Below are 27,881 nucleotides of genomic sequence, written 5' to 3' on the forward strand. Positions count from 1 at the left end.
TCACACAGCAGGAATGTCACCGTCTGGTTTGTTAATGATGGCCAGATGGAGCAGTGACCTCGCCTTGCTCAGCCATCCCTGGTGAAAAGTGCTGAGGAAAGCCTTTCTAAATTTATCACCAGACAGCGTGTACAAAGCCAGGTTGAAAAAAGTGTTGAGTCCAGCTAAAGGTCTGGAGATGATGTATGCAGCATGTACAACTCGCTCCAAAACCTCACACGGTGCATCTGGCTCCCTTCGAGTTTGTATTCGTAACGGTCTCAGGATGTGATACGGCAGGAAACACACCACGAACACCACAAGGATAAGCACGGTGATGCGTCGAGCTCGCATCCGACTTGGACTGCTTGTGTGCGGCCCTTTGGCCAGCTCTTTCACGATACTGACGTAACACATAAAAACCACCACTAGGGGCAGAAGAAACCCAAGTGCAGTGAGCATCCAGCTGTACCAACGGTCGTTGTCGGGGATGGTGCTAGCAAAATCCAAACAGTACGTCTTGTTGCCTCGCTCCTCCAAGGAGATCATCGTCAACATGGGTGTGATTTCAGCGACCGCCACAAACCACACAACAGCGCACGCAATCAACCCGCATAACTTCTCCTGCACCTGCGCCGCCATCAAAGGCTTAGTCACCACCACATATCGGAAAATGGCTAGACACGTCAGGAAAAGGATGCTCCCGTAGAGGTTGAAATGGAACCCAAAGCGCACGAAGCGGCACATGACTTCACCAAGAGTCCAGGATTCGCTCCTGCTGTAGTAGTGGATGAGGAAGGGCATGCTGAGGACGTAGCAGAGGTCGGCCAGCGCCAGGTTGACCATGATGATGCTGCTGCTTTTCCACGGACGCAGCTTGGCCACGTAAATGCTGATGGAGGTGATATTACCCAGTAGACCCACTATGAAGATGATTCCGTAGGCGACAGGGAGGTAGTAGCGTTTCATCAGCTGGTCAATGTCAGTGCAGTTATCTGCTGTTGCCATGGCTGAAGCCTGTCAAGAATATAAACAATCATTCGAGATTAAACAAAAATCAATTTCAGAAAGGTGTGGTGAGGTTTGAATTAGTTTTGTTGACTGCTGCTAGTGGACGCAGGCCCTTAAGGTCTCATCCCTAAACCAGAGCAAAACCCTAATGGGTGCTGAAGCTCCCTGCTGAACTTGGTGGAAAGATAGAAACCAGAGGCGTTTTTCTCAGGGTGCATAACATATAACTAACATCTGTACCATACAAAGTAATTCAAGCATTTTTCAACATGAATGTTATATATTACCAGTGGTGTGCAAAGGGGAGGGGTGAGGGGGGGTTGCCCCCCTTGTGGACCAGTTGTTGAAAAATCCACTAAAAGCCCTCTTTAGGGCTAAGGGCTGAAGTGTCCTCCAAAAAACATTGCACTAAAGTGACTTCTTCAGAACACAAAATATACATGCTAGTGTGCCCTCTTGGGGGCCAAAAAAAAAAAACACTAAAGCCTCTTTGGAGCAAAAACACATTAATTTGAACCTGTGAGTGCCAAAACACATGCTAAAGTGCTCTATTAAGTGCATAAAAACACACTCTAAAGTTCCCCTTTAAGAGATGAAAAACACACTGAAGTGCCCTCTTAGTAGCCAAACATGCTAAAGTGCCCTTATAAGAGCCGAAAAACACACTAAAGTGCCCTTATAAGAGCCGAAGAACATGTTAAAGTGCCCTTTTAAGTGGGAAGAAACACTAAAGTGTCCTCTTAGTTGCTAAAACAAACATAGGTGCTTTCTTTAGAGCTGAAATGCATGCTAAAGTGTCATCTTAGGAAAAAAAACAAACGCTAAAGTGCCCTTATAAGAGCCGAAACTCAAGCTAAAGTTCCTTCATGGGATTTAAAAATATGCTTAATTGTTCTTTTGGCAGACAAAATGAGGTGTCCTTTTGAAGCCTAAACACACTGAAGCTACTTGGTAGCCAAAACATGGAATGAAGTGCCCTCTTGGCTTGTTTAAACACGGTAAGCTACCCTACTTGGAGGCAAAAAGCTTTCTTAAGTGTCACTGTAAACACACAGAACTTAGTCCCCCCCCAGATGCAGGTGCCTTTTTTGTTCTTTTTGCCCCTGTTCTTCAAAAAATCTGTGCACACCTCTGATTATTACAAACCTGTTACATAATCAGTGAAAAACAGTTCATACCTATCGACTCAAGAGAGAACAAATCCAGAAACAAGCAATTCCTCCTTCCCTTCCCCCTCAGCTTTGATATCAATGTCAGTGGCAATTACAGCTCCAGGAAAGATGGAGAGGGCAGTGAAGAAAGAGGTAAGCACACGAGGGAAGAAACAATCAAGGCAGACTCAGAGGGAGAAAAAAGAAGCAAACAAACTCCTCTCTCCTCATCAGCAGTGTACTTTCTGAAGCCTCTCAGGATGTGACAGCGCCCGTGGCACTCTGGCTTGACGGCAGCTTCCTGTAACGCTGTCAGTGCAATCTGCTCTCATTATGGATGTGAGGAGATGTGCGAGTTGTCATTTACACATCGCTTGTACACTCATAAGGCGGGAGCTTGTACTCATTAAACAACTTTTTTTTCTAAACACAAACCATCCAAAATCTGAGAGGCTGAGTCATAAAGGTTTAAGAGTTTCTACTTACTTTTCGCCACAGTGTCCTCATCAGTGCTCTCTCCCTCCACACCTTCAGCGTCTCATCACTCCTCCTACTCTCTCAGTTTCCTTCCCAGTCTTCTCCACCCAGGGGGGAACTCCAGGTTTGTTTTCTCTTCACTTCCTCATGGCATGTTTGAGTGGGAGAGGCTTGAGGGTCCGTGTGTTTACACGGATCGTGTTTCAGCTCATTTGCAGGACTTTCTTATCAAGTGGTTCAGGGTAATAACACGTTAAGCTCTTTGTTATTTCTTCAAACAGACTTGTGATTAGCTCAGAGTGACACAGCTAAATTTGTCACAGAGACAGACTTCAGTTTGTGATTAAAAGGATGAGGAAGTGAAGAGAAATCAGGGAGGTGAGCACAGGTGAACTGTTTAAACACTCTTATTTTCTGACCTTTTTCCCCACAGTTTAAAAAGCAGCATCACTTAACGCAAGATGACATGACAGACTTCAATCTGAGACGGCTGCATCGCCGCCACATGGTGTAAAATCCTCTCTGCTGTGTGACTTTCCTGTTGAAGCAAGTGCAAAAACACCTGTGATGAAGTGTGAAAGTATTCTTCTTGCAGCGAGGGTAAAGTTGGTTCCTCTACCTTCACCTCTTCACCCGTGTTAGATGATTAAAAACCATGTATAAATGTAAAGACGGCACAATCTTGTAACCCTGTTTCACTTCCTTGTTTACCTGCCAGTACAAAGAGGCTGCACAAACATGCTCCCTCGGCTGCCCCTCGAAAGTTCACTTTCTGTGGCGTCGCCGTTCAAAAAAGCGGGTGAAATCAAAGCTGCGAAAAAAAGAAGCAGAAGTTTACGAATGTTTATTTTACAAAAGAAATGCAAGAAACTATGTTAACAGAGCTTCACAGATCAATCTAAATCGTGGCGTCTTTTTCTCAACACTGTGGGGACGGCGCAGTCTTTGAAGAGGCAGCAGAACCGAGTGTTTATAGTGGAGATAAAAATCATCTGAGAGCAGAGAGAAATTAATGTCAAAGATCAACTCCACACACAGAAATCCGAGTGCAGAGGATGAGACGCCTCAGAGGCAGCTCGCCGGGGGAGGAGGAGGGAGTCAGGAGGTCTTCTCGGAAGGGGGGTGAAAAAGAAAGAAAGTCGTTTGTCTACAGTTTGGGCATCCTGGCTGCGTTGAGATGCATGGACACGCAGGAGGAGCCGGCAGCGTAACGCATCTCCCTCAGCATGCCGCTCCACTGCTTCTTGTCGTCCTCGTACCTAACGAGAAGCAAGGAGAAGGTCAGATCCCGGGAACAGACGCAGCGTTAGGAACAAAAACACAGCTAACGTGAGGGGAGACTTACTGCCAGACGTCAGTGACCTCCGTGGGAGCCACTTCTTTGTTCTCCGTCTGAACCATGGCGAAGCCGCCCACAGCGTACAGGGAGCCGCTGCTGCTGAGCAAGTTGACGGAGCTTCTCTCCTGGGGAAACTCTGTGAAGGGCTCCCACCTGAGGAGGGGGACATTAAGAGAAGGTCAGGAGGATGACGTAGACATTTTATCACACCTTTATGCAAAAATCTCAGGTGTGTGCCACTTTGTAACACACACAGAAAAGGAAGCAACAGTTCTTACTTGTTTGTTGCGAAGTCGAAGGCTTCACACACGTTGATGAGACCCTCTTCGTTGACTCCACCAGCCACAATGATCTTGTTGTTGTGGACCACAGCTCCGAACATGGCTCTGGGGGTCTTCATGGCTGCCAGCTCTCTCCACTCTGACTGCTTGTGGTTGTACACAAACATCTTGTTGAGGGCTTTGCTGCAAGAAATCAGTTCCATCATCAGCTTCAGTGAAGTGAATGAAAACCATGGTGTGTGTCACATTCAGGGGCATATTTAGCTGTTTGGGGGACCAGGGCAAACCCAGTCACTGGGGCCCCCCATGTCCTTATAACTCATCCTCCGAGCTAGACTGGCCTTCCCCTGGGTCCATTGTCTCTTTCTGAGAATCAAGGCATGAGACAGTGTTTAACTTGTACATGGTAACATAACACAGCGAAATACATTTCCTCACGTTCTGTGCTTTAGTTCGATTTTGAAAAAAGGTGACGTAATTGAAGCCACTTTTTCCTGCTAGTTACATAACCATGTTTGAGATAAGATATGATGAGATAAGGTATTCTTTTATTGATCCTTCCATGGGGAAATTTACAGAGTAAAGGCCTATTTATGCTCAACGTTACGTACGGATACAAATGGAGATTGAACAGAGTAGTACCACTGGAAACTGTGGGGGCAGTGTTGCTGTTACTGCCTGATACTAAGCTTTTGTGAGACACAAAGAAGAAATAACAACAGCCTCACTAACCACCACCTTCTACAACGCTGCTTTCGTTTTGGGCTTTTATGCAAGTGATACATTATTAATACCACCTCCACAGTCGCCATGTTTGTTTTTGAGTTTGTCACTAACTTTTGACTTTGGGCTGCTCCCCCTGGTGGATATATTGGTTAACTGCAGTGCCAATGCAAAGGACGTATGGAAGTCTGAGAGCAGTGACAGTAACATGAGAAACGGACGGATACAATGAGCCTTAACTGTAGCAACAAGAAAGTATGAAGTGAAAAACATGACAAATTATTAAAGTTTTTAAAGTTCGGATTTTGAATATTAAAGTTTATCATCAACTCAAAAGGTTTGAATTTGAGAAAGTTATCCTATTTCCTGAACTTGATAAAGTCCTTAAACCCCCAAAAGTCTTACATGTTTATCTCAGATCTCAGTGCAACATTGTTTGTATTTGCAGCTTGGTTGGAAATAAGAAAAAAAGTGTTTTATACCCCTTTCTTATTGGATCTATTTTGCATGTTTTGCAACTCGGAACAGCATTTTAGTGTAATTTGAAGTATGTGAAGTAGAAAAAATAAAAGCTTTTAATTGAAGAAAACTTCATAAATCAGTTGTTAAGAGATGTGGGGGCCCCTGGGAATTGCCCATGTTTGCCTAATTGTAGGTACGCCCCTGGTGACACTTTACACTCATTAATCACGACTTCTGTTTCTAAACACTTCAGATAAACATGAAAATAAGCCATCAGATGATCAGCAGCCGGGTTAAACTGATTTCTAAATATGTCGGGCAAAAGGTGTTGTTATTAAACAAAACGCTTTCCACAAATGCCACGCCTCACCATCACTTCCTGCTAATTTTAACTAATGGACTGACAATGAGTTTCAGCATGACGCCCACAGCGGAGCATTAATGAGCTCTATTTTTAAAAGAGCACAACATCCCATTAACAGTCAGCAGGAAAAACAGCCTCACCTGAGAGGTTTACAGCTGTGGATGATACAATAAACACAACTCATTAGCAGACACCTTGAATATTTCTATATGTGATACTTTTATCATCTTTATCTTTTCCCTGTAGGGGTCATGGGTGCTGGAGTCAGTCCCAGCTGTCATGTGCGAGAGGCGGGGTGCACCAGTCCTTCACTGCTGCTTTTCCTTCTCTCATTGTTGAGCTAAAGCTGAGTGCAGGAGAAGCACACCTGTTTCCCTGACAGCTGCGAACACAACCCTGATTGATTAGCCTATTATTAGAACCTGTATTAAAACCTGCAGTTTGAGGATCACTGCGAAAAACCGTTAGGCGCTTTGCTTTCTCAGAGAAAACAACCCGACTCTTAACTCTCCCTGTGAAATGTGGCGGGAGAAGCACAAGAGAAGCATAAATCAGCCTTTTATTGTCAGATATTAGCCCTGAACTGTAGCAGTGTAATTGTTGTGTGTGATGCACAGTGCAGCCCTGCAGACTGACAGAATGATAGACCACGAGCAGCTGCAGCTCACAGCAGAAAGTCTCACACACACACACACACACACACACACACATGAACACTCTCTTTACTCACTTGTCATCTGTTTTTCCTCCGATGCAGTACACCAGTCCTTTGTGGGAGACAACAGCATGGCCGTGGATCTTCAGAGGAAGCTTTTTGGTCTCACTCCACCTCATTTTCCTGAAGAATTATCACCAGAGTATGAGAGATAAAGCAGAAATCACATCAAAAAGATCGTTAATTACATTAACGCAGTGCTTTTCATTTCCTGGGCTCAATTATCGCCTGTGCAGAAAGTGAGAAAAGGGGTGAGAGATCAGGGAAGTTAGAGGGAGGGTGAGGGAAAACATTAAAGCACTAACTCGACATCGTAGCACATGACAGAGTCCAGGGACTCGTTGGTCTGGAGGTCTTTTCCAGCGACGGCGAAGAGGAGGTTGTCGCTTTCGCCGATGTTGAAGAGGCATCGGGGGGAAGGCATGGGTGGTAGAGCGATCCAGTCTGATGAGAGTGGATCCAACTGGAAAATATAGAATAGACAGAAAACTGAAACGCTGATGAGACACTGAACTTCAATTTGTATGATAACCTAATGTTAGCATCTAAAATTAGCAGGAAGTGATCAAACAAAGGAGTCAGAAGATGTTTCCCAGAAGTGTTAAATAAAATTTCAGGTGTTACCAGGTAGACGTAGCACTGCAGCGGCAGCTCTTTGTTCTCCTCGTCCACAAACAGTCCCCCAATAACGAAGAGCTGGTTCCTCTGTGACACCAGGCTCACGTGGTTACGCGGCACTTGTTCCGCCATGGCTGCCAGGAAGCACTCGTTCTCATTGACATCATACGCCACCGCCGCCGTGTCGTTGATCATGAGGATGAAATCCCGTCCATACATGCCGTGTCTGCGGTTGTCATTCAGGAAGCCGGGGAACAAGCTCTCCTCCTCACCTTCCTCCCCCTCCTTCTTCTTTGGAGTCTCCGGAAGCTTCCCCTTGAAGGCATCCCTGATGACCTGGATCGTCTTCTGGAGCTCCGGGTCACCCTTGATGATGTCATCAGTCTCCACTTTCTCTTTGAAGTAGCGCTCCGGCAGCAGGCGGAAGCGGATGCAGTTGAAAGCATCCTTTAGGACCTTGACGCGCTCCTTGTCGTGACGAACCCAGGCCATGACCGACTCGAACACCAGCTCCTCCTTCGCCACATTCAAAGAGTCTCCTCCGATGATGGCGAACAGCTCATGAGCCGCCAGCTTTAAGAACTCCTCGTCTTTGTAGAGGGCTTCGAAGTGGTCTGCGATGTAGTTGCGCCCAGCGATGGCGAGTCTGGGGCAGCTGAGAACCAGCCCCATCCTGAAGATGGCCATGCAGTTGTTGAGCGAGATCTTCTTCTGGAGGTAGTTGACGCAAACGGTGAAGACAGACGGGATCTGGAATCTGTTCGCCACAGCGATGATATCCTGGACGTTGTCATCAGTGAGGTCGATCTCGGCTGAGTAGAGGTACTGGATGATCATATCCAGAACACCCGGGTTGACGTCATCCAGAACCACCTCCTTGGTGTTCTCCACCTCCTTCCCATCCTCTGTGAAGAAGATCTCCCTGAAGTACGGGCTGCAGGCGGCCATGATGAGCCTGTGGCAGGGGAAGCTGCGGTCGCCCACCTTCAGGGTGCAGTCCACAAACTTGTTCTCATTCAGCAGCTCCTTCAGCCCGTCCTGGAGCAGGGTGCTCTGGAAGAGGCGCAGCTCCTCCTTGATGGCGTTGGGATCCATGATTGTCAGGAGGGGGGAAACAAACGGTGGTCTGTGGAGAACGGGAAGGAGTCGGCGACCACGGGTCCTTTTGGCAGTCAGTCCTGGCTGGAAAAGGCAGGGCGAGGAAAGGGTTGCCACTCTGAAGCCCCCCTGCAATGTAATCCCACCCACTCACCCTCTAAATTTAGCTCCCTCTGCCCCCTCCCAGCGCGGTGCAGCGCAGGCCTCGGCTGCAGCAGCTGCTGCCACAGACTGAAAGAAGCAACTGGTTGCTCAGGCTGGGGATGTGCCACCATGATTCAGCTCTGAGGTGTCATGTGGCCGACTCGGAGCGGGGACAATGCTGTCAGAGCCCTCGAATAGATCGCCTAGAGCTGCACCTATGACTGAGAGGATATTCAGGGCGATCGCTCTCACGTTCTGAAACACACTCTGTCAATAACATCTGAGAGCTACACATACACTTACCCTCACACTTTAAAAAGTTTGGTTATCCATCTAATTGTGTTTTAACTCTCTGATTCTCACTCTTTGAGGATATTTAACTTTTAGATCCTTGTTCTTTAAATGGAGCAGAAAGCAGCTGCCTGCACCAACAGGTGAGAGCAGCTCTGTCCATCAATCAGCCTGCTCCTCCTCACTCCCTGTGGGGTTCATTATTGTCCGGCTGCTTTGTTGTGTGTGTGACTGACAGTTTGTCACTCTGCTCAAATCTCAAAAACACACGTCTAACAAGGATACACTCCCTGTTTACTACATCTGCTAAGATAAACACACTCCAACACTCTCAGGCGCAGATTTCATCACGAAACACTGAAACTTTCCCGTTGAAGTGGCTCACTAACGATGTGCTTTCGTCTTATATCTGCAGCCTGGTTAAAGTGTGAGGAGTGTGTAGAGTTAGGTAACGTTTCTCCCGTGGGCAGCACTAAAGATAGATCAGACTACGGCGCTTGTCGAGGAGTGTCTAACGTGTAATTTAAGCAGAAGGGGAGAGGAGATTCTGCTCTGGAAACCTCTGCCACTTCCACAGCGCCTCGGTGGAATAAGGACAAAAAGAGTTTGAAGCGACCGAGTTTGTGGTGTGAAAGTTTTAAAGTTTTAGTTCTGTTTTTATTTCAAATCCATGACATGAAGTGTTAAGCATGTTAAAAACAGCACATAAATTTAAACAATCAGTACAGACGGGTATGAATAGAGGTGACACTCTGCTCTCACAGAATCTCACAGGAATAAGTTACTGCCAGTAGAGGGCAGTGTGTGTATGTATGTGTGTGTGTGTGTGTGTGTGTGTGTGTGTATGTGTGTGTGTGTGTGTGTGTGTGTGTGTGTGTGTGTGTGTGTGTCCATCAGTGCCATGTTGAAAAAGAGGAGACACTTAAACATCACATTTCAGATAAAAACACTCAAAAGCACAAAGTTATGATATTGATTTGATATAAGTGGTGATTGATCTGCTCCTGCAGCGTTCACCCATTGATGGATTCAGTTTGTGAGTTGATGCTCGCTGGTTATGTCGAGGAAACAATCTGAGCAGCGTTCACTGTGACTGAAGGAAAAAGGAGGAGGGGAGGTTAGAGAAGGAGGGATTCCTGTGCTCACAGTAAGAACGCTGATGAGTATTCCTGAGAATAAAGGATGGAGAGTTTCCTGTCAGGGTTAGAACCTGGAAGGATGGAGGTGTGGACTCAAACACAGCTGATTTGGAAGGATAATGTTAGCGTAAGTGCTAGCAAAGGGGGCCAAGTAATAAATGTTAGTGTTTCAGCCTGAGAATGACGCAGACGTTTGACGTAACCCTGTGAAAAATGGCCAGTTAGCTGCCCCTCCTTGAAGTTTCTACAGCAGGTGTGACGCTTCACTCAGCCTCCTGGAAGCAAAGGAGAAAACAGAGTGGGTGTTAGAGCTCATCATCACTTCCCTGCTCTGTGCCTCCTCATCCTGCCTCCTGTGTGTACCTGTGGTGATCACACACGTCCTCTTGCACTCCTCCTCAGTGTCAAAGCGGTTCTTGTTCCCGTTGCAGCCTCCGTACCAGAATTGAGCGCAGGCGTTGGCCTGCTTGTCGTAGTACCAGCGGATGTTGTAGTCCCGACACGTCCCCTGGTCTAGGACCAAGCCGCAGCGAGGATCTAAGGGTACAGTTTCTGCAGGAAAATAAAAAAACATAAGGTCAGATCAGGAATGATTCACCTCCTCTCTGCTTTTGATGACCTAATCCCACCTTAAAGTCGCCTCCTCTGAAGTGACATCTGCTTCCTTCTCCCTGCAGGTTCTATGAAATTGTCCCCACTGCATCAAAAATAATTGGCCTCCCTGCTCTTCACCTGCGTGACCTCATTACAGAGCTTGTCAATCACAAAGCACTTATCATAACCCCGGAGAGAGGCCACCGCTGCTTCACACTCCTCCGCTGTGGCTGCTGCAGAGAAACTGACTGGGTTTTTCTTTTCAAAGGTTACATTCAAGGATAGATGTGGAGCAACTGGAGCTTTGTGAACAATCGCTCCGCAAAAAGGTTAAAGGTTAATTCATCAAACGGAGATACTTTCTTAGGCATGAATACGACAGAATGGGAGTTTGGTGGAACAAATGTTGCGTGGTCAAAAACTCGACTTCAAACAAAAGGGGACTCATACATCAGCCTCTGTGTGGATAAAGTCTTATTTTCAAGGCTGGAAACTTGCTTGACTGGAGGCTTTTGTTTCATTTGTAAAACGAAGCAACACCTGCTGGCCTCTTGTACCAAGCAAGGAAAACAAAAAGAGGACAGATTGGCCCTTAAAGTTGTGAAATGTTAAGAAAAACATGAACGACTGATGAGTGAGCACAAACCCAAAATGTTCCCGATAAGAGGTCAGAGCTCGAGCGCGCACACGCATATTTATAGCTAAGAGAAAACAACGAGATGTGCTCAGGATTCTTTGTGAGATCGCTCTGCACGACCGTGGAGACAGCTGCAGCACAGATGAATCCTGATGTCTAAATTTAGATTATTGATTTTAATTGAATCCACAGTCCGAGGCTTGTTTTGTGAAACAGCTGCAGATTCGCTCATTCCTCACAACACGTCTTAATTGGATCCAGGTTGAGTCGAGCAGCTTAACAGAGGGAGGATGCAGTGATAGTTAGTACCTTTAGGGAGCGCCGGCCTCTGCACGGACACACTGGAGGATGATGAGTTGATGTTTGTGGAGGATGAAGAGGATGAAGAGGATGAGGAGGATGAGGAGCCTCTGGTGCTGGAGGAGTCTTCTCTTGGGGAATCTGGAGTGTATCGGGTAAAAGTGTCGCCACGCTCGGTTCCCCAGGATGTGGTCACACGCACTCCTCCTCCTCCTCTTCCTCCTTCTGCGCCGCTCTGATGGAGACGACACATCAAGTTTATTTATATAGCACATTTTAAAAACAAAGAAGTTTCCAAATCATTTTAATCAGTCAAAAAACTGTTTGTACGTCTTCTTACGCTTGCTGAGAAGGATCCTTTGCTGCCCTGCTGGGCGCTGTCTCCTCGCCCTCCCTGTCCCTGAGTGCTGACTCCAACGTTAACGCCAATCTGTCGCCCGTTTGTCCCTCTCTGCTCAGTCACAGGCCTGTATCCATAGCCACCTACGGCGTAGTTCCCATTGCCGTTGTTGCCGTTGTTACCATTGTACCCGTTGTAGCCGTTAGTTATCCTGTTGTAGATCAGGGCGCCGTTCTCGTCCTCGCAGAATTGGCTCACCAGCTTGGATTCCAGAGCTGAGAGAGGGAACAAAAGGAGGAGATTGATAACAGAGGAGAGATTCTTTTAGCTTAGCGACTGTAGCAGCTCTGGTGACAGAGCCGAGACAAACGGACGTGGATCTAGAGGAAGTTAGCTGTTAGAAAGACATCGCACAGTCTCAGCATGCAGAAAAGGAAAGTGAGTCAGGTCAAAGTCGTTTTCTGTTTTTAAATAATGTCATTTATCCCAAAACACATGTTGCCGACACAAAACAGCTGCTAAACCCTTCTGCTCCCCTCGTCCTCCAAATTACCCCATCTTTCAGAACCGCGTGCTGTGACAAGCGGTGTTTAATGGGCGACTTCACACCTGCTCCGAGCGAGGTGTAAAATGTGAGTTGTGTGTGTTGTGTGTGTGTCTGACCTGGCAGTGTGTTGAAGTCGTCGATGAGGAACATGTGCTCCGTGTCGGGATCTGAAGCGATCAGGTTCAGCTCTCTCATGAACTCCGCCTGCGTTGGATCCGACGTGTTCACGATCCCCAGAGCGAACATCTCGATGTTGGCGGCGTGAGCCTCCCTCACGGCGATATCCAGCTTCACCGGTTCTCGTTTGTCCGTTTGTCCGTCTGTGATCACAATGGCGACTTTGCTGACCCCAGTGCGAGAGCTGTAAAACGCCTCCTGTGTTGCTTTGCGAATCGCCGTGCCTGTGTACGTGCCTTCTCCCATGTACGGGATGTTCCTGATGGCCTGCTTAATGTCCTGCTTGGTGACGTAGCGCGCCAAGTTGAAGACCAGCTTCACTTCCAAGCTGTACAGCACTAACCCGATGCGCGTGGCGTTGCGGCCCACCGTGACCCGATCCACCAGGGCGTTCACAAAGTCTTTGATGATCTCGAAGTTCTCGGGGCCCACGCTCTCCGAGCTGTCGATGACGAACACCAGCTCCATCGGCCTCTCCTTGCACTTGATGCCGCATCCTGTGGAATCACATCACAGCGACACATGAGATCACGGCTGAAATGTCACTTCCTGTGGAACCCGACCTGATGGTCCACAGATAACATCAGAGAGGCGCTCTGATGCAGAAACCAAAGCGTCTCTTGTAACATTTGTGCAGCCTGAGAGGTGAAATAAATACTGCAGGAGATCAAAAGATGCTTTACCGCAGATCTCTTTGATCATCCGGATGATATCCTCCCTCTGCAACACGACACAGACACACAGTGAGATGCACGCCATCAGAGAGAGAAGGGTCGGATCATTTAGTCCAATTAAAGCAACAAACCCTGAGTGAGACTTACAGTGAGGCCTGCTTCACCTTTGACCCCAGGCCGGCCCTGAAACAAGAGCACAAACAACGTGATTCTGGTTTCTGCCACGAGAAAAGGAGAGATGAAACGTTTTCACTCACAGGAAGCCCTGATTGTCCTGGATCTCCCAGCTCTCCTTTCACCCCCTTCGCCCCACGCTCCCCTGCTGAGCCGCGGTCACCCTGTCACACACACGCACACACAGAGCGGTGAAATCTCAGCAGTTCAAACACATTTCACAGAAACTGTGTCTAAACCACTCACTTTAGCTCCAGGAAAGCCTTCTCCTGGGAGACCTCTCGGCCCCGTCACACCCTGAGCTCCCTGCTCGCCCTGAAACACATGTTTTGTTAAAGGTTTGCTCACATTTTTAAAAAACAGAGCTTTCAGTTTCTTTCACAGCTCACCTTTGGTCCTTGGATTCCTTGTCCTTGTGGCCCGGGTGGCCCTTGTGGTCCAGGTCGCCCAGGGTTACCCTGCAGCACAGAGGAGACAGATCTCAGAAAGGAAAGCAGGAAGTGGAATTGTTTTGGCAGTGAGAAAATCAAATTAATTATGCATTTCTGCAAAATTCAGCAAATAAAACTCTAGATTTTAGAACTATGTGATCATTCTTAAGTTTAAAGTCATTCTTTTCTTAGATTTCAGGTCCACCCTAACCCTACCCTAACCCTACCCTAACCCTAACCCTACCCTAACCCTAACCCTACCCTAACCATACCCCTACCCCTACCCTAACCCTAATCCTACCCTAACCCCAACCCTACCCCTAAACCTAGCCTAACCCCAACCCTAACCCTACCCCTAAACTTAGCCTACCCCAAACCCTAACCCTACCCCTAACCCTACCCCTTACCCTACCCCTAACCCAAGCCTCACACGAACCCTAACCCGAACCCCAACCCTACCCCTAACCCTAAGTTTTAAATCATTCTCTTCTTAGATTTCAGGTCAACCCTAACCCTAGCCCTAACATTACCCAAACCTAACCCTAACCCTACCCCTAACCCCAAGCCTACCCCTAACCCTAGCCAAACCCTACCCCCAACCCTACCCCTAACCCTAACCCAAATCTTAACCCTGATTAAGCATTTCTTTCTGATTCAGTGCATAAAACTCTAGATTCTTGAGAGATGTGATCATTCTTAAGTTTTAAATCATTCTTTTTTTTAGATTTAAGGTCCACCCTTCCCCTACCCCTAACCCTACCCTAACCCTACCCCTAAACCTACCCCTAACCCTACCTTAACTCCTACCCCTAACCCTACCTTAACCCTACCCCTACCCCTAACCCTTCAGCACAGAGGAGAAAGTTATCAGAAAAGAAAGCAAGATGTGGAGAGGTTTTGGCAGTACGAAAATCAAACTTATTTAGCATTTCTTCCCAATTCAGCACATAAAACTCTACATTTCTGAAAGATGAGATCACTCGTAAGTTTTAAATCATTCTTTTCTTAGATTTAAGGTTTACCCTAACACTACCCCTAACCCTTCCCCTAACCCTAACCCTAACCCCAACCCTTCCCCTAACCCTGACCCTAACCCTAACCCAGTTAGCAGAAAAGAAAGCAAGATGTCGAGATGTTTTGGTAGTTAGAAAATCAGATAAATTAAGCATTTCTTTCTAATTCAGCACATTAAACTCTAGATATTTGAAAGATGTGATCATTCTTAAGTTTTTTAATCATTCTTATCTTAGTTTTAAGGTCCATCTGTGCTCAAAAAAAAAAGTCTGACCCCTCTCACATCCCACACTCTCCCACCATCTGGCACACGATGCAGTCCCAAAACGCAAAATGAGCAGCTTTGAAAACTCATTCCAAACAAAAACCTTGATTAATAGTCTTCCTCCTGGCTGTGTGATAAAATCCTGGTGATGCTCTCATCTTCCTCCAGCAAACAATAGTTTAAAGGTGAGGATTAGCGATCTTGAGTCGGGCTTTTCTCATGATGGAGTCCTTGTTAGGGGACGTTTGGAGACGCTGCTCTGCACCCAGCAGTGAGTGAGGCTGCTGGGTGCTTCTCATCAGACACATACGTCTGCAGAGATTCACACCACAATGTTTCAGAGAGCCGCAGGGGGAATAATGATGGATACCCTGAACGAGCCACAGGCAGCTTTTCAATATGAGGCTGCTGTGAAGGGAAACTCTGCGACAAAGACGTAATTCTTTCAAGAGAGCATCTGCTCTCGAATGACATCACTTGAAACAGACACCAAAACAGGAAACGGTTTCTATTGTTCTGTTTGTTTGATGTGAAATCTGAAAATGAGTGAAAGCTGTGGAGTACCAGAGATCCTTGAAGGCCTTCACCTGGAGGTCCTGGTAAACCAGGCAACCCTCGGAAACCAACGTCACCCTGCAGAGAGGAAAACATGTATTTAACTTAGATCAGGAGGAAAAGTTTGGAGTTAACTGAAATGAGTCTCACCTTTGGTCCAGGGATGCCCACTCCTTCAACGCCGGGTTCCCCTGGAAGTCCGGGCAAACCAGGAGGACCCTAAATTACACAGAAAGATATTTAAAGATCATTCATGTAGCTTAAAAAGTGACTGTCCCCTGCTCCCTTCAGACTGGTTCAGAGATATAAAAGCTCCAGTTTGTGTAACCTGCGCTCATAAATGTCTGAGTGATGGATAGACGTCTGGAACTGATGTGTAGAATAAGGAGGACAGAGAACATGATGAGGAGATGAAAGCTGAGAAGGAGCAGATTCATGTGCAGACACATGTGTAGGTCAGAGTCTAAATCAGTTCCTCACCGCCGGGCCGGGGTAGCCGTCTCCTTTGGGACCGAATGGACCTGCGGGGCCTGGTTCTCCACGGTCCCCCTACAGCAGAGCGAAACTCAGAGGTCGATAACTCATTCACACAAAGGATACAAAGAGACTTGGAGAGGGGTGATCAAAGAAGAGGAATGTGGATGTAAGAGCACACATGTGCTCTCTGCTCCCTCATGGGCTTCTGTATCGTACGGACGGAGCGATACATCAAAAACAGGAGGAGGCTTCAACACAAAATGTTGGGGTTTTATGAATGGAGACGAGATTACGTGAAGCTTTGTATTCCCCAGCACGTTTCTGACATCTTTCCTGGTCTCAATGAATACTGGGAAATGATGGCTTTGCTAGATCTGCCTCTTGATGACAGCACGCTAACACTCGTTGAATCTGACTTTGAGTTTGAGTCAAAAACTCGATGTAAATGGACAAACTTTACAGGAACTGGGAGAAAGGATGATGGTAAGTCTTACCTTTGGACCAGGAAGTCCGTAGCCAGTCTCCCCGATTGGACCAGGAGGACCACTTGGGCCAAGATCTCCCTAAAAAAATCATGTTAGCATAACTCAGCTGATTATGGTGACATCATAACACAAGATTTACAACAAAGTACAGACAAAAAAAACACATTATTTAACTTAAAGGATCACATTAGGGGTCCTTACCTTGGGCCCAGCCACGAAACGACCTGGTGGACCGGGTAAACCCACTCTGCCTTGTGACCCTGGTTCTCCCTAGTGGAAATTAATTCAAGAAAAGGGGTTAAAATCCTGAATTCTTCCCTTAAAATGTGCAAAATACTTCTAATCATGGCTCCTCACCTTTGGTCCTGAGGGTCCAGCAATCCCAGGAGGACCCGTCAAGCCCCGGATTCCTCTTTGGCCCTGGTCACCCTAAAGATGGGCAAAGTTAAAACCTGATGGACGCTCTTAAAGACTGAACAGAACGAGACATAGGTGTCGTTTCTTTCTACCTTTTCGCCTTGAGTCCCGATTCCAGGAGCCCCCTCCAGCCCTCTGAGACCCACAGCGCCTGGCTCACCCTAAACACACAAACACACATTTGTCTCGTCACTTCCGGCGACTTGAATCACATTCTGCTGCTAGGTTGTAGGTTGAACTACCTTCTGTCCAGGAGCTCCATCTTCACCTGGCAGACCAGGCAACCCAGACAGCCCTGTGGATCCTGGCTCCCCCTGTGGAAACATTTGTTCATCTGTGTCAGTGCGTGGTACCAAATTTAAACACTGTAAGAACAAACACCCTTTGCATCACCTTCTCTCCAGGTTCTCCAGCGCCACGCTCTCCCGGGGCGCCAACCTCGCCTGGCAAACCTTGGTCCCCCTGAGTGAGAAGACAAACGTTGATGAGTGTGAATTCTCCAAATGCAGTCTTACTAAAAATGTTTGTGTGAACGTGTGCACAAACCTTAGGGCCAGGCAAGCCTTCTCCTGGTGGGCCTCGGCCCCCTAGTGGTCCTCTTGGTCCCTCTGTACCCTGCAGTACAGTGCAGTTCAGTGTGAACAGAAGATAGAGCACAAACTTCTGCAAGTTGAAGCTGTGGTAGGTATTCTTTAGGAACTTACCTTCTCGCCCTGTATACCCACTCCTGGGGGGCCGAGGGGCCCTGGAAGACCTGGTGGGCCAAAATCCCCCTACATGCACGGATAAGAATAGAGTTTAATGATGATAATAGGATGTAAATGTTGCTTGTAGTACACCGTGCATTACATGATTTATCGCATATGGAAAGCACCCAAGTGTTGAGGACGCACGCCAACTTTGAATGTTCCTCGCGGCTCAGGGAACGATACGCTCTGTTAGGAAAGTCATGTTGTAAAACAGCTCTCAGGAACATTTTCTGTCAGGTGTGTTCATCTGATGAAAGCAACATTAGCAGTGTTAGCGCATCATGTTAATGCACAGAAAACGCTGCAGGCACGTCGCAATCATGTGTGATTAACTCCACCGCAAAGCCTCAGTAAAACTGTCAGCACATGCTGGTGTAAAAATCTTTATGTTTTAAAGATGTTAACGCTTTTATGTTTTTTATTTGTTCGGCAGGAAACTCCTTCACTCATTCCTGAAGAAGGATGTCATAATCCCCGTGACATAAGACGAGTCATGTGACTTTAAAGCGGGTTTAAAGGGAGCAGCCAGATGGCTGCAACACATCCCGAAAGTTAGAGAGCAGAGATGGCACAGCCAGCGTTCCCACACTCATCAGCCTTTAACTGTGAAGCTGCTCTCCTCCTACACCAGCCAGGCTCCAGCCTTGATTCATCACCTGTGCACTGTGACCTCCTATATAACACCCGGCTGAATGCATTCACCGGTGGCTCTGCCAACTCGTGGCCTTCTTAGCAACAAGGCTTTGTGTCGGCGCTCGCGTGAAGGCATCTCAACCAGGCGTCTTGTTTACTGCCTCTGCTGCTCCGCCGTTACCTTGTCTCCTTTGATTCCAGCGCCCGGCTGTCCTCTTGGCCCTCGCGGCCCGTCCAAACCACGCTCTCCCTGGGAAGATAGATGAAAAAGATTGGCTGAATTTTCACAGGTGATACGAGAAACGAGAACGAGGTAGCAGAAAGATCTGCTTTGTCAGATTTGTTTGGGACAGACGACGAGACTGAAACCCTTTTTATGATGATGTCTGAATTTCCTTGATTTTTACAGACAGGGCGCTCAGACACAGTCTTTTTACTGTCAGACACTTCTAGCACCCACAGTGGATTGTTATGGCAGACTGCTACCACAGAAACCAACACAATGGCCTTCAAAGCTTCAAATCTTGGTTTTAAAAGCTCTGTTGTTTTCCTTGCGTCATTACTCAGTCAAAGCCTAAGAAACAACTTTAACTTTTCACATGTGAAGTAGGAGATTGCTCGTTTGAAGTGGAGTTACACAGAAAGGTGCCGTGACTGCACGTCCGCTTCACAAAGTCATGATTTGTCGTCCCAACTCTATGATCCCTCATTTTGGCACACAAGCCGAGGCGCTAATGATGTGGAAAGCGGGTAATATAGCTCCCGAAGCTGCTGCGAATCCGGAGCATGTCGGGACACGTCATGTGAAGAACGATTCCTTTAGAACGCCATCTGCGAGTCCCCGGCCAATTTGTGCACAGGAGCAACCCCCCGAGGCCGATCTGTAATGTAGGGAGACACACCCCCTCCTGTTTGGAGCGGAGAGTGAAAAAAACATGATTTTCCTCCTGAATCATTGTTATGTACTCCTAATAAAACTCATTTTGTTGGTGTCATAACAGCCAAGTCCTGACTTCTAGCTCAGATCAGAGACTTGATGTGAGGAGCTGTTAGTGCACATATGCTTTTGATGTGGCTCAGGGCGAGATGTTTAAAGAACTCAGAGTTAATTAACTCAATTGTACGATTCAAAGCGCTCTGAAGGAGGTCTAGGATGGTGCCAGAGTAACATACCTGGGGCTGCTGTACAAACAGTGTGAATCTAAAGCAGGTTCAAACCTGGCAAACTATTTTACGCCACAAATGTTATAGAAGAAGTGTCTCTATTGATATATGGACTGATTATCGTGATTATGAGCCTCAGGGGCGACTTTTTCTCGGCCGACCAATCAAATCGTCCCATTACAGCTCTTTTCAAAGCAATCATCATTATACGGAGTTTTGCTGATTAAACGCCGATAAATTTTTAATTTCCCCACCTGTCTTCGCAGTAATGTACAGGAGTGGGCGGAGCCAACAGGTAACTTTATAACAACGTTATGAAATTAACAATGACTCAACATTTACCATGTGTCATGACGAGTGACACGTGCTTTATGTCTATTCCATTTACATCGTGTTGCTAAAGTTGTGCTAACCTAGCTAAAGCTACTTCCTGTCTGTAAAACTGAACACACAGACATGTGCATTGCTTTCTCACAAAACATTTCTATTCAAATCATCTAACATGTTATGCATCTCCTAATGTACCAATAGAAAACCTTATGATAGCTTGATGCTAACGTAGATGGGAAATTGCATTGATATGCTAGCAGTTAGCATACATCGACATAACTTTTTGGTTTTAAACCAGAATTCCAATTTCTATCACAGAAACTTATCACAGTTACTCTTTGTAAACAATACTAAAAACTTTCAATGTCAAAATGCTAACAGGTAAATGTTTTCAAACAGGAAGATGAAAGAAAAGTTACACATTTTCAAACTTAAAAGTTCCTCTCTGTTTAAAAACTAAACAAAAAATAAAGGAAAAAGTGTTGTAGCGGAATAAAATGCTCTCCCTGTAACTCATCTAAAAAAAAGAGTGTTCTATTTATTAAACATCTTTGAAATTAATCAGCTATTTGGATTTTCCTCTGCAAAGTATTGGAATCTACATTGGCCTCAAAACATCCACATCGGTCAGGCCCTTCTTTTAACGGTCCCTCTGGTATCACGTGTGTGCACCTGTGTGTTTCTGTGCGTACACGTGTATCCGTTCGACCTGAGAAGAGACAGACGCTTCCATCCGCTTCATTCTTTCCCCTCTCCATGACTCACTCCCTCTGTCATGTCTCGAAGTGTCCTGGCGTTTATTCCTGTGTTATCTCCGCGTCGTCTCCTGTCTTCGAGCAGCGACCGGCGTCTCACGATGAAGTCATAAAACCCGCCTGCTTCATGTACGTTCACAGAACCCTCTGTGTTGTGTTATCATCTCTCAGAGCCAAACATGCTGTCAATATCCTGTCATTACGCCAGGGGATCTGGAGCCCAGAAGCTGCTCTGAGCAGGTCAGTGGGTGGGGAGGTGAATTAAAGATGAATGCATGAAACGGGGTCACTGGGTTCAAAGCTTTTAACAGGCTGCGGTGCGTTGGCTTCAGAGGAGACACCAACATCGACATAAAAGACGAACTCACCTTTGGTCCAGGCAGGCCTTCTCCTAATGGTCCTCTTTCTCCTTGGACTCCCTGTGGCCCTTGAGGCCCCTAAACAACACACAACAATAGAAATGAGCACAGGTGACACATAAAAGGTAACGACGGGCAGAGGTCTGGTTGTATTTTGATGTGAACATGTGACATTTCAAACCTTTAAAACCAGCATAATGCTCTGCCTCAGATCTGCTTTAGTGCAAACACGGAGCATCAAAAAGCAGAGAGTTGGGTTTTGTTACTAATTAACTGATAACTCTTTAACTGAAGATGTTCTGCTGCTGCTAGCTGCTAAACCTGCCGCATTTCCGCTCAGTAATTGGTGTGCTGCAGCAGAAAGTTTCACAACAGCAGCAAAGGGTCCATTAATGCTCGGCTTGTTACTCACAGGAGGTCCAGACTCGCCAATTCCTGGAGGACCAGGAGGCCCTTGTTGCCCCTGGAAACCGACATCGCCCTGCAGAATGTGGGTGTAAAAAGAGCGCAGTGAAGATGATTGTTCTACTTTCGTGACTTTCCTTAACAATAGGGGGGGCGGGTTTTACCTTGGGTCCCGGAAGGCCGATCCCTGTTTCACCTTGGATTCCAGGTGGCCCAGGAAGTCCCCTTTCGCCCTGTAAAAGAGAAGGGGAGTGATTGGAAACCAGAAGAGGGGGTGAGGATTCCTCTGATATTAGGGGTTCTTCTTCATCTTCTTCTTCTTCAGCCAGGACTTTATTGGTAAAGAATGTAATTATTCCCTCAAAGCTGTAAATCAATGCAGCGCTGTGCAGCAGGAGGGCGCACAAGGGGCGTGAAGAGGGCGTGGAAATGTGAGTAGGTGCATACCGGCACTTTCCCCCCTCGTTCCCCTGCCCTTTCAGACAAGTCAGAACAGCATTTAAAGCCAGACATTAGTCTGCCATTCAGGTGATATAGGATGACAGCCAGACAATCAACATGAACATTCTTCCAAAATAATTAAGGAGGGAGCACTCGGCGAGGAGCGCGGGGGCTCATGGGGGAATTGGCAGCTATAACACGAGAAGGGAAGGAGGCGGTGGGGCTAAAAAGTAGGAACAGACAAATAGTTTGACAAGGTAATAACAGATGAAGGACTTCAGGGGGGGTTTCAGGTGTTCCTCTGCTGATGGATCATAACTCACAAATGAGCCTTCAAAAGCCTGGTCACATGACCGGCGCTATCAGCGTGCAGGCCCGCCTGACATTCAGCGATGTTATTTACACGCAAGGTGAATTGATTCAATCCAAACGTATTTTAAAAACGTCAGCTTCACATCTGCCACTCCACAGGTAACAGCATTATTCATGATGCTCGTTCTGATGAAGCCGCTGACATGGACCCCCCTCCTTCAGAACAAGGCTTAACTCAATCCAGACCAGGAAAGAAATATGCCCCCCAAACCAAAAAACGCTTCAGATATGCATCTGGTTTTGTTGAAAGGGGGAAGGCAGGCTTTAGTTGAGAGAGAAGTCACTCAGGAGAAGATTTACAACTGACTTCTTAATAATTCTGAGTTCAACATCTTCCAGATCTCACAGGTTTAGTTTAAACTTGTCACATGAAAGCATAAAAAACACATCAAAGCTGAGGGGACTTACTTTTTTACCCATGGGACCCTCAGATCCGATATCACCAAGAGGACCAGGTACACCCTGAAATGCAAACAAATTTTAGCGTTTATTGAAATTATCAAGGATCAGACAGAATTCAAACAACACAGCTGACAGTTTGATAACTCCATGACTCAGCAGCTGATGCTAGCTTAGCTTAAACAGTGGTGTGCACAAGAGGGGGGTGTGTGGGGGCCAGTCACCCAAGTGTGGCCAAATTGTTAAAAAACATGCACGAAATGGCTTTTTGGGAGCTATAACAAAGCTAGAGTGCCCTCTTGGGTATAAAAAAAAGACACTTTTGGCTGGTTTAAACATATTTAAGTGCCTTTTGGGGAGATAAAACACCAGAAAAAGTGCCCTCCTGAGTAATAATGTGAGCTAAAGTGCCCCCCCTTGGAGAAAAAACATGCTCAAAAGTGCTCTCTTGAGTAAAAATGTGCACTTCAGTTCTCTCTTGGAGATAAAAGACATGCTAGAGTGCTCTCTTAAGTAAAAATATGTGCTAAAGTGCCCAACCTTGGAGATAAATCAGGCACTAAGGTGCCCTCTTGAATAAAAAAAGTGTGCGTAAGTGCCCCCCTTGGAGATAAAACATGAACTAAGGTGCCCTCTTGTTTTTAACCTTTGATCTTGAGTGCCCTCCTTGGAGATAAATCAGGCACTAAGGTGCCCTCTTGACCAAAACTGGGGGCTAAAGTGCCCCCCTTGGAGATAAAACAGGTGCCAAGGCGCCCTCTTGTGTAAAACGCTGGTCTAAAGTGCCGCCCTTGAAGAAACAACAGGCGCAAAAATGCCCTTTTGAGTAAAAACACAACCCCCTTGGAGATTAAACAGGCACTAAGGTGCCCTTTTGCGTAAACCAGTGGGCTAAAGTGCCCCACTTGGAGATAAATAAATGCCTAAGTGCCCTCTTGAGTAAAAATGTACGCTAAAGAGCCCCCTTTAGAGATAAAGAAGGCGCTATAGTGCCCTCTTGAGTAAAGCTGTGGTCTAAAGTGCCCCCCTTAGAGATAAAGAAGGCGCTATAGTGCCCTCTTGAGTAAAGCTGTGGTCTAAAGTGCCCCCCTTAGAGATAAAGAAGGCGCTATAGTGCCCTCTTGAGTAAAGCTGTGGTCTAAAGTGCCCCCCTTAGAGATAAAGAAGGCGCTATAGTGCCCTCTTGAGTAAAGCTGTGGTCTAAAGTGCCCCCCTTGGAGATAAAGATGTGCTAAGGTGCCCTCTTGCCAGAAAAAGATGGAAAATGATGGCTCAAATGCCGTCAGTAAAAATGCAGGCTATTATACTTTCTGGTTGGCAAACACACTAGGTTCCAAAAAAAACATGTGCTAAAGTGCCCTGGAAAAAATGCTGCATTAAGTGCCCTCTTCAGTGACGAGAACACGCTGTAGGCCCCCTCCTGAAAAAGATTGTGCACGCCACTGGCACAAAGCTTGTTTAGGCTGGTATGTTTTCACCTGAAGTCCACGATTTCCTTTTGGGCCAATTGCACCTTCAGGACCCTGGAAAAGAATATTGAATAAATGAATAAATAATAGAATAAACCACCTAAGCATTGAGAAAACCATAAACATGGTGACTTACTCTGTCTCCTTTGATTCCTGGTGTGCCACACTCTCCTCTCTCTCCCTGTAAGAGAAGACTCAAGTGGTGACACAAGCATAATTAATTCATCCAGGAAAACATGTTTTAATCATTCAGAAAAAAAGGTAAAGAAGCTGCTTCAAAAAGGAAAGTAAGGGCAGGCTGGACATTGAACCCAGACGATGGAAGGAGAAGCACTTTTTCAGGTCTGGAAAGCATAATTCTCAGGTTGCGGTTGCAGCGTGGGAACCTGATACTCAGACAAACCCCATATTGAATCCATACATTACCCTCTCTCCTTTGTATCCTGGTTTTCCCTGCGTGTATAAAAACAGTCTTGTTAGGTCAGAGAGACAGTTTGAATCATCTCCAGCTTGATTTGGAAGATAGTTCTCACCTCGCTGCCGTCTCGACCTGGAAGTCCACTGAGGCCACTTTCACCCTGAGAGGAGCAGAGGTTTAAGCTCAAACTTTCTTAAAGTTGTGTTATATTTGCATTAAATAATAAATAAATGTGTGCTCAACCTTCTGTCCTTTGGCCCCAGGGCTTCCATCTTCTCCAGGACGACCTTTCTTGCCCTAAAGAGGAAGTCATGACAGAAATCAAGAGCAACAAAATGATGTAGTTTAAGAGCTCCCTCATGTTTCACAGACAAATCATTTGAAGTTCCTTTTGGAGAACGGCCAGTGTGTCTGGGAGCAGATGAATCAGAGGGGGCTTCAAGTTGTCTGCATGTGTGTGAGGGAGAGGATGTAGCCAACAACTGTCTGGCTCTTCTCTGTCTTCCTGCGCGCGTGTGTTGTCGACTGCGAGATGTCTTATCTCTCAGAGGCCTCCCTGTTTTCCACTGAAGCTTCCCTTTTTTTGTGATGTGAAACAGCTTTTTGTTAGGGAGGTTTTAAAGGGAGGTAATTACTCTAAAACACATCAAAGTAAAACCTCTGAGTGAGCGGCGGAGAAGTCAAGTGTGTGACATCTTATCGATAAATCCTGCGAGGAAACAATGTGGCAGGGAGCATGACTTCTCTGATTCTTGTTGTAAATATGTGAAGTTGCCTGTTCTCAATAAACAAGAAGAATTTGAGGCATTCGCTTTACTCTCACTGCTGCAGGGAAACAGCATCTCGAAAAACCACACGACAGACCAAAAACCAGCATAAGCCTGTAATTTTGTACCCTGTTAGCATCAAGGGTCTCTTTGTCAGCTGTTGCATCCTCTACAGCACTTCAAAGACGATACTTTGGGAGTAATTGTCTTCCAGAGGCAGCTGCAGAATACATGTGGTTTTCAGAAAGAGAAATTTGATCCTTTGTGTTTTCCAGAGGAGGGCCTAGAGACGTGGGAGCGCTCTGTGTTGTTGTATGAAGGGATATACATCGTGCAGTGTTTGGATGGTACTCACAGCCGGGCCGATTGGTCCTCTTTCGCCTTTATCACACGCACACTTGCTCAGAGCTAGAGGACACTTTGGGAAAGGAAAGGAAAGTCAGACAAGCAGCAAAGAGGTTGTTAAATAAAATAATGTGCAGTTTGGAGACTCACCCCTTCGTCTGCCACTGACGTCTGTGGAAGGAGAAACACAAAGACGTCAGGATGTAGGATTTAAATGCTGTTACATCAAACACACAGTTATCCTCCACAAACCTTCACCTGATCTTCGAGACACACTCAGAGCCAGACATGCACCCCTCAGATGTCTTTTGTCTTCAAAGCTGACCACATTCTATACACAAGGAGGAATGGTCATAATTCCAGCCTGACTAAAACAAACCACATGCTCTGATTAGAAAAATACCGCCGCTAAGCATCTATGAGATGTAGCTGAAGCTAAAGGAGAGGGGTGTTTGAGGACAGAGAAAAGAGGAAATGGACAGAATTCCACTTGAACCAAATCCAGAACATGTGCACTGATCAGCGAAGCAGCGATGTCTTGAAGTAGCGAAGTGTCTGCAGACAGTCTGTCCGCTCTTGGAAGAAGGGGGCCTATGCTGTATAACGCTGTGGACTAAAGATGAAAGACGCTTTCTCAGCTTATGACATACAGATGCTGCCTGTTGGAGAAAATGAGATGAAAGTCTGGTGGTCTCTTGCATGCAAAAGCATGGTGCAGGTTTCTCCTCAGTTTTACCTTATCATATTCAGATTCCTACCACCTGTGTCAGCTTTAAGCAGAGCTGCATACATGATGTAGCGTGCATCGAGGTTCTTGCACCCGATTTTTCCCACAAAGGGGTTTTAATTCAGAGCACATGTCTCAGAAAGCAGCACAGGATGTTGCTGTGCAGCACATGTTGTAATTATCTGAGTGGAAATGTAACGTCAGTTCAGGGAAGTAACACCGATCAGTCAAGCCAGGGTAAACAGTTTGAAATATGCTCCAGTGTCGTCCAACACATGAAAAGGATTCAGAGCGTCACATTTTTCCTTTAAACTGATTTCAGAGAGGATGCTGAGAGCTACAGTGTTGATTAAAGGTGAAGCAGCAGCAGGCTTGTTGCCATGGCAGCAAGGAGCAGGTGTACATCATGACATGTAAGAAGTAAGACTCACAATCTCCTTGATGACTTTGTCAACGATGCCTCGATCCTGCAGGTTGTGAAGGAAGCGTGAAGCCGGAGAGCTCGCGATGAGTCGAAGCTGCGCGACGTTCGCCGGCTCGTTGGCCTCCGGCGTGATCCCGATGGTGAAGAAGCGCACGCCCTGGTTCTTCGCGTCAGCCACAGCTGAGAATATGTCCGGGTTCCTTGGATGGGAGATGCCGTCAAAGAGCAGGACAGCCACCTTGATGCTGCTGGTGGGCGACTCCTCCAGGTAGATGCGGGTGAGGTTGGTGATGGCGTAGGTGGTGTAGGTGCCATGCCCGATGTACACAATAGGGGCGATCCTCGCTTTGAAATCATCAGGGCCTCGCCACTGTTTGAAAGTCTGCTCGATGATGACATGGCTGCTGTACTGGAGGAGGGCGGCGCGGGAGCTGAGGCCTCGGCCGGTCTGCAGGCGGAGGCCCTGAAGCCGGTCCATCACGTCCATGGCGAAGCGCTTCTCCTGGGCGTGGTTGTCCTTGGCGCTCTCTGAGCTGTCGATCAAGAAGGCGAGCTCCAAACCACAGTCTTCATCAACGAGCGCTGAATGGGAAGACAATGAGGCATTAATCTGTGTGCTAACACGTTTCTCCAACTTATCAAGAAGTGAAAGCATCTGAGGAGCTTTAGTTTGATTTATCAGCTGCTCAGACTCAATAGGTTGAAAATAAAAACGTTATTGGTTTATAAACATGACATATAATCTCAAAGAAGACATAAACTACCTCCTCTCACAGCTCTAACCTTCAGCAATGGAAAGAGGTCACAGATCTAATATTTGCCGGAGGATAAATCACATTAATCTTCACAGGAATATGTCACAGAGAGAATGCGCCTGGGGAAACAGGATTCTGAGCGTATAAAACATTTGGGTAACAGAGCACTGAGCGCGCTCTCCCCCTGGAGATGGATGGCTCAGAGAAGGCGCAGAGATATGATCAATCCAAGCCGATTGCATCCTCCAGCGATGTCCTTGTTGAGGATCGTGTTGTGTTTTCTCAGTTTTCCCAAAGTGCCACCTGCTTGATTTCAAACTACACTACAAAGATGCTTACCTTTGCCATTTTTTGGTATGGTGTTGGAGGAAAAGTCTTTGCTCTTCCTTCTAGTCGTCACCAACTCCTCTTCATAGTCTTCATCATAGTCCTGCGCCAGAAGACCTTGAAGCCCCCACAGCAGCAGGAGCCAGTGCAGCGAGGAGACCAT

At 46.7% G+C, this 27,881-nt stretch overlaps 2 protein-coding genes across 2 annotated transcripts; both read right to left on the reverse strand.

Moving 5' to 3' along the window:
- On the reverse strand, nt 1–27,881 carry LOC141786227 (uncharacterized). Its single transcript, XM_074664978.1, has 36 exons — nt 27,731–27,881; nt 26,644–27,218; nt 25,636–25,656; nt 25,496–25,558; nt 24,617–24,670; nt 24,489–24,533; nt 24,382–24,408; nt 24,092–24,136; nt 23,965–24,009; nt 22,496–22,549; nt 21,439–21,507; nt 21,282–21,350; nt 20,879–20,947; nt 18,443–18,511; nt 17,584–17,652; nt 17,426–17,494; nt 17,273–17,341; nt 17,122–17,193; nt 16,972–17,040; nt 16,820–16,891; nt 16,664–16,732; nt 16,472–16,540; nt 15,981–16,049; nt 15,651–15,719; nt 15,510–15,578; nt 13,625–13,693; nt 13,482–13,550; nt 13,319–13,399; nt 13,209–13,244; nt 13,071–13,107; nt 12,327–12,884; nt 11,664–11,938; nt 11,333–11,558; nt 10,041–10,344; nt 9,329–9,405; nt 1–977 (listed from the first exon to the last, which is right to left on the reverse strand). Exons 1-36 carry the CDS (start codon nt 27,879–27,881, stop codon nt 1–3), a joined length of 4,830 nt encoding a protein of 1,609 aa, XP_074521079.1.
- LOC141786077 (kelch-like protein 41b) lies at nt 3,533–8,322 on the reverse strand. Its single transcript, XM_074664792.1, has 6 exons — nt 7,127–8,322; nt 6,808–6,965; nt 6,518–6,625; nt 4,236–4,421; nt 3,964–4,110; nt 3,533–3,877 (listed from the first exon to the last, which is right to left on the reverse strand). Exons 1-6 carry the CDS (start codon nt 8,213–8,215, stop codon nt 3,766–3,768), a joined length of 1,800 nt encoding a protein of 599 aa, XP_074520893.1. The 5' UTR covers nt 8,216–8,322; the 3' UTR covers nt 3,533–3,765.

Source organism: Halichoeres trimaculatus, unplaced genomic scaffold (assembly GCF_033239565.1).
Source record: "Halichoeres trimaculatus isolate MK-OKI-2021-1 unplaced genomic scaffold, fHalTri1.1 fHalTri1_scaffold_24, whole genome shotgun sequence".
Taxonomy (NCBI): Eukaryota; Metazoa; Chordata; class Actinopteri; order Labriformes; family Labridae; genus Halichoeres; species Halichoeres trimaculatus.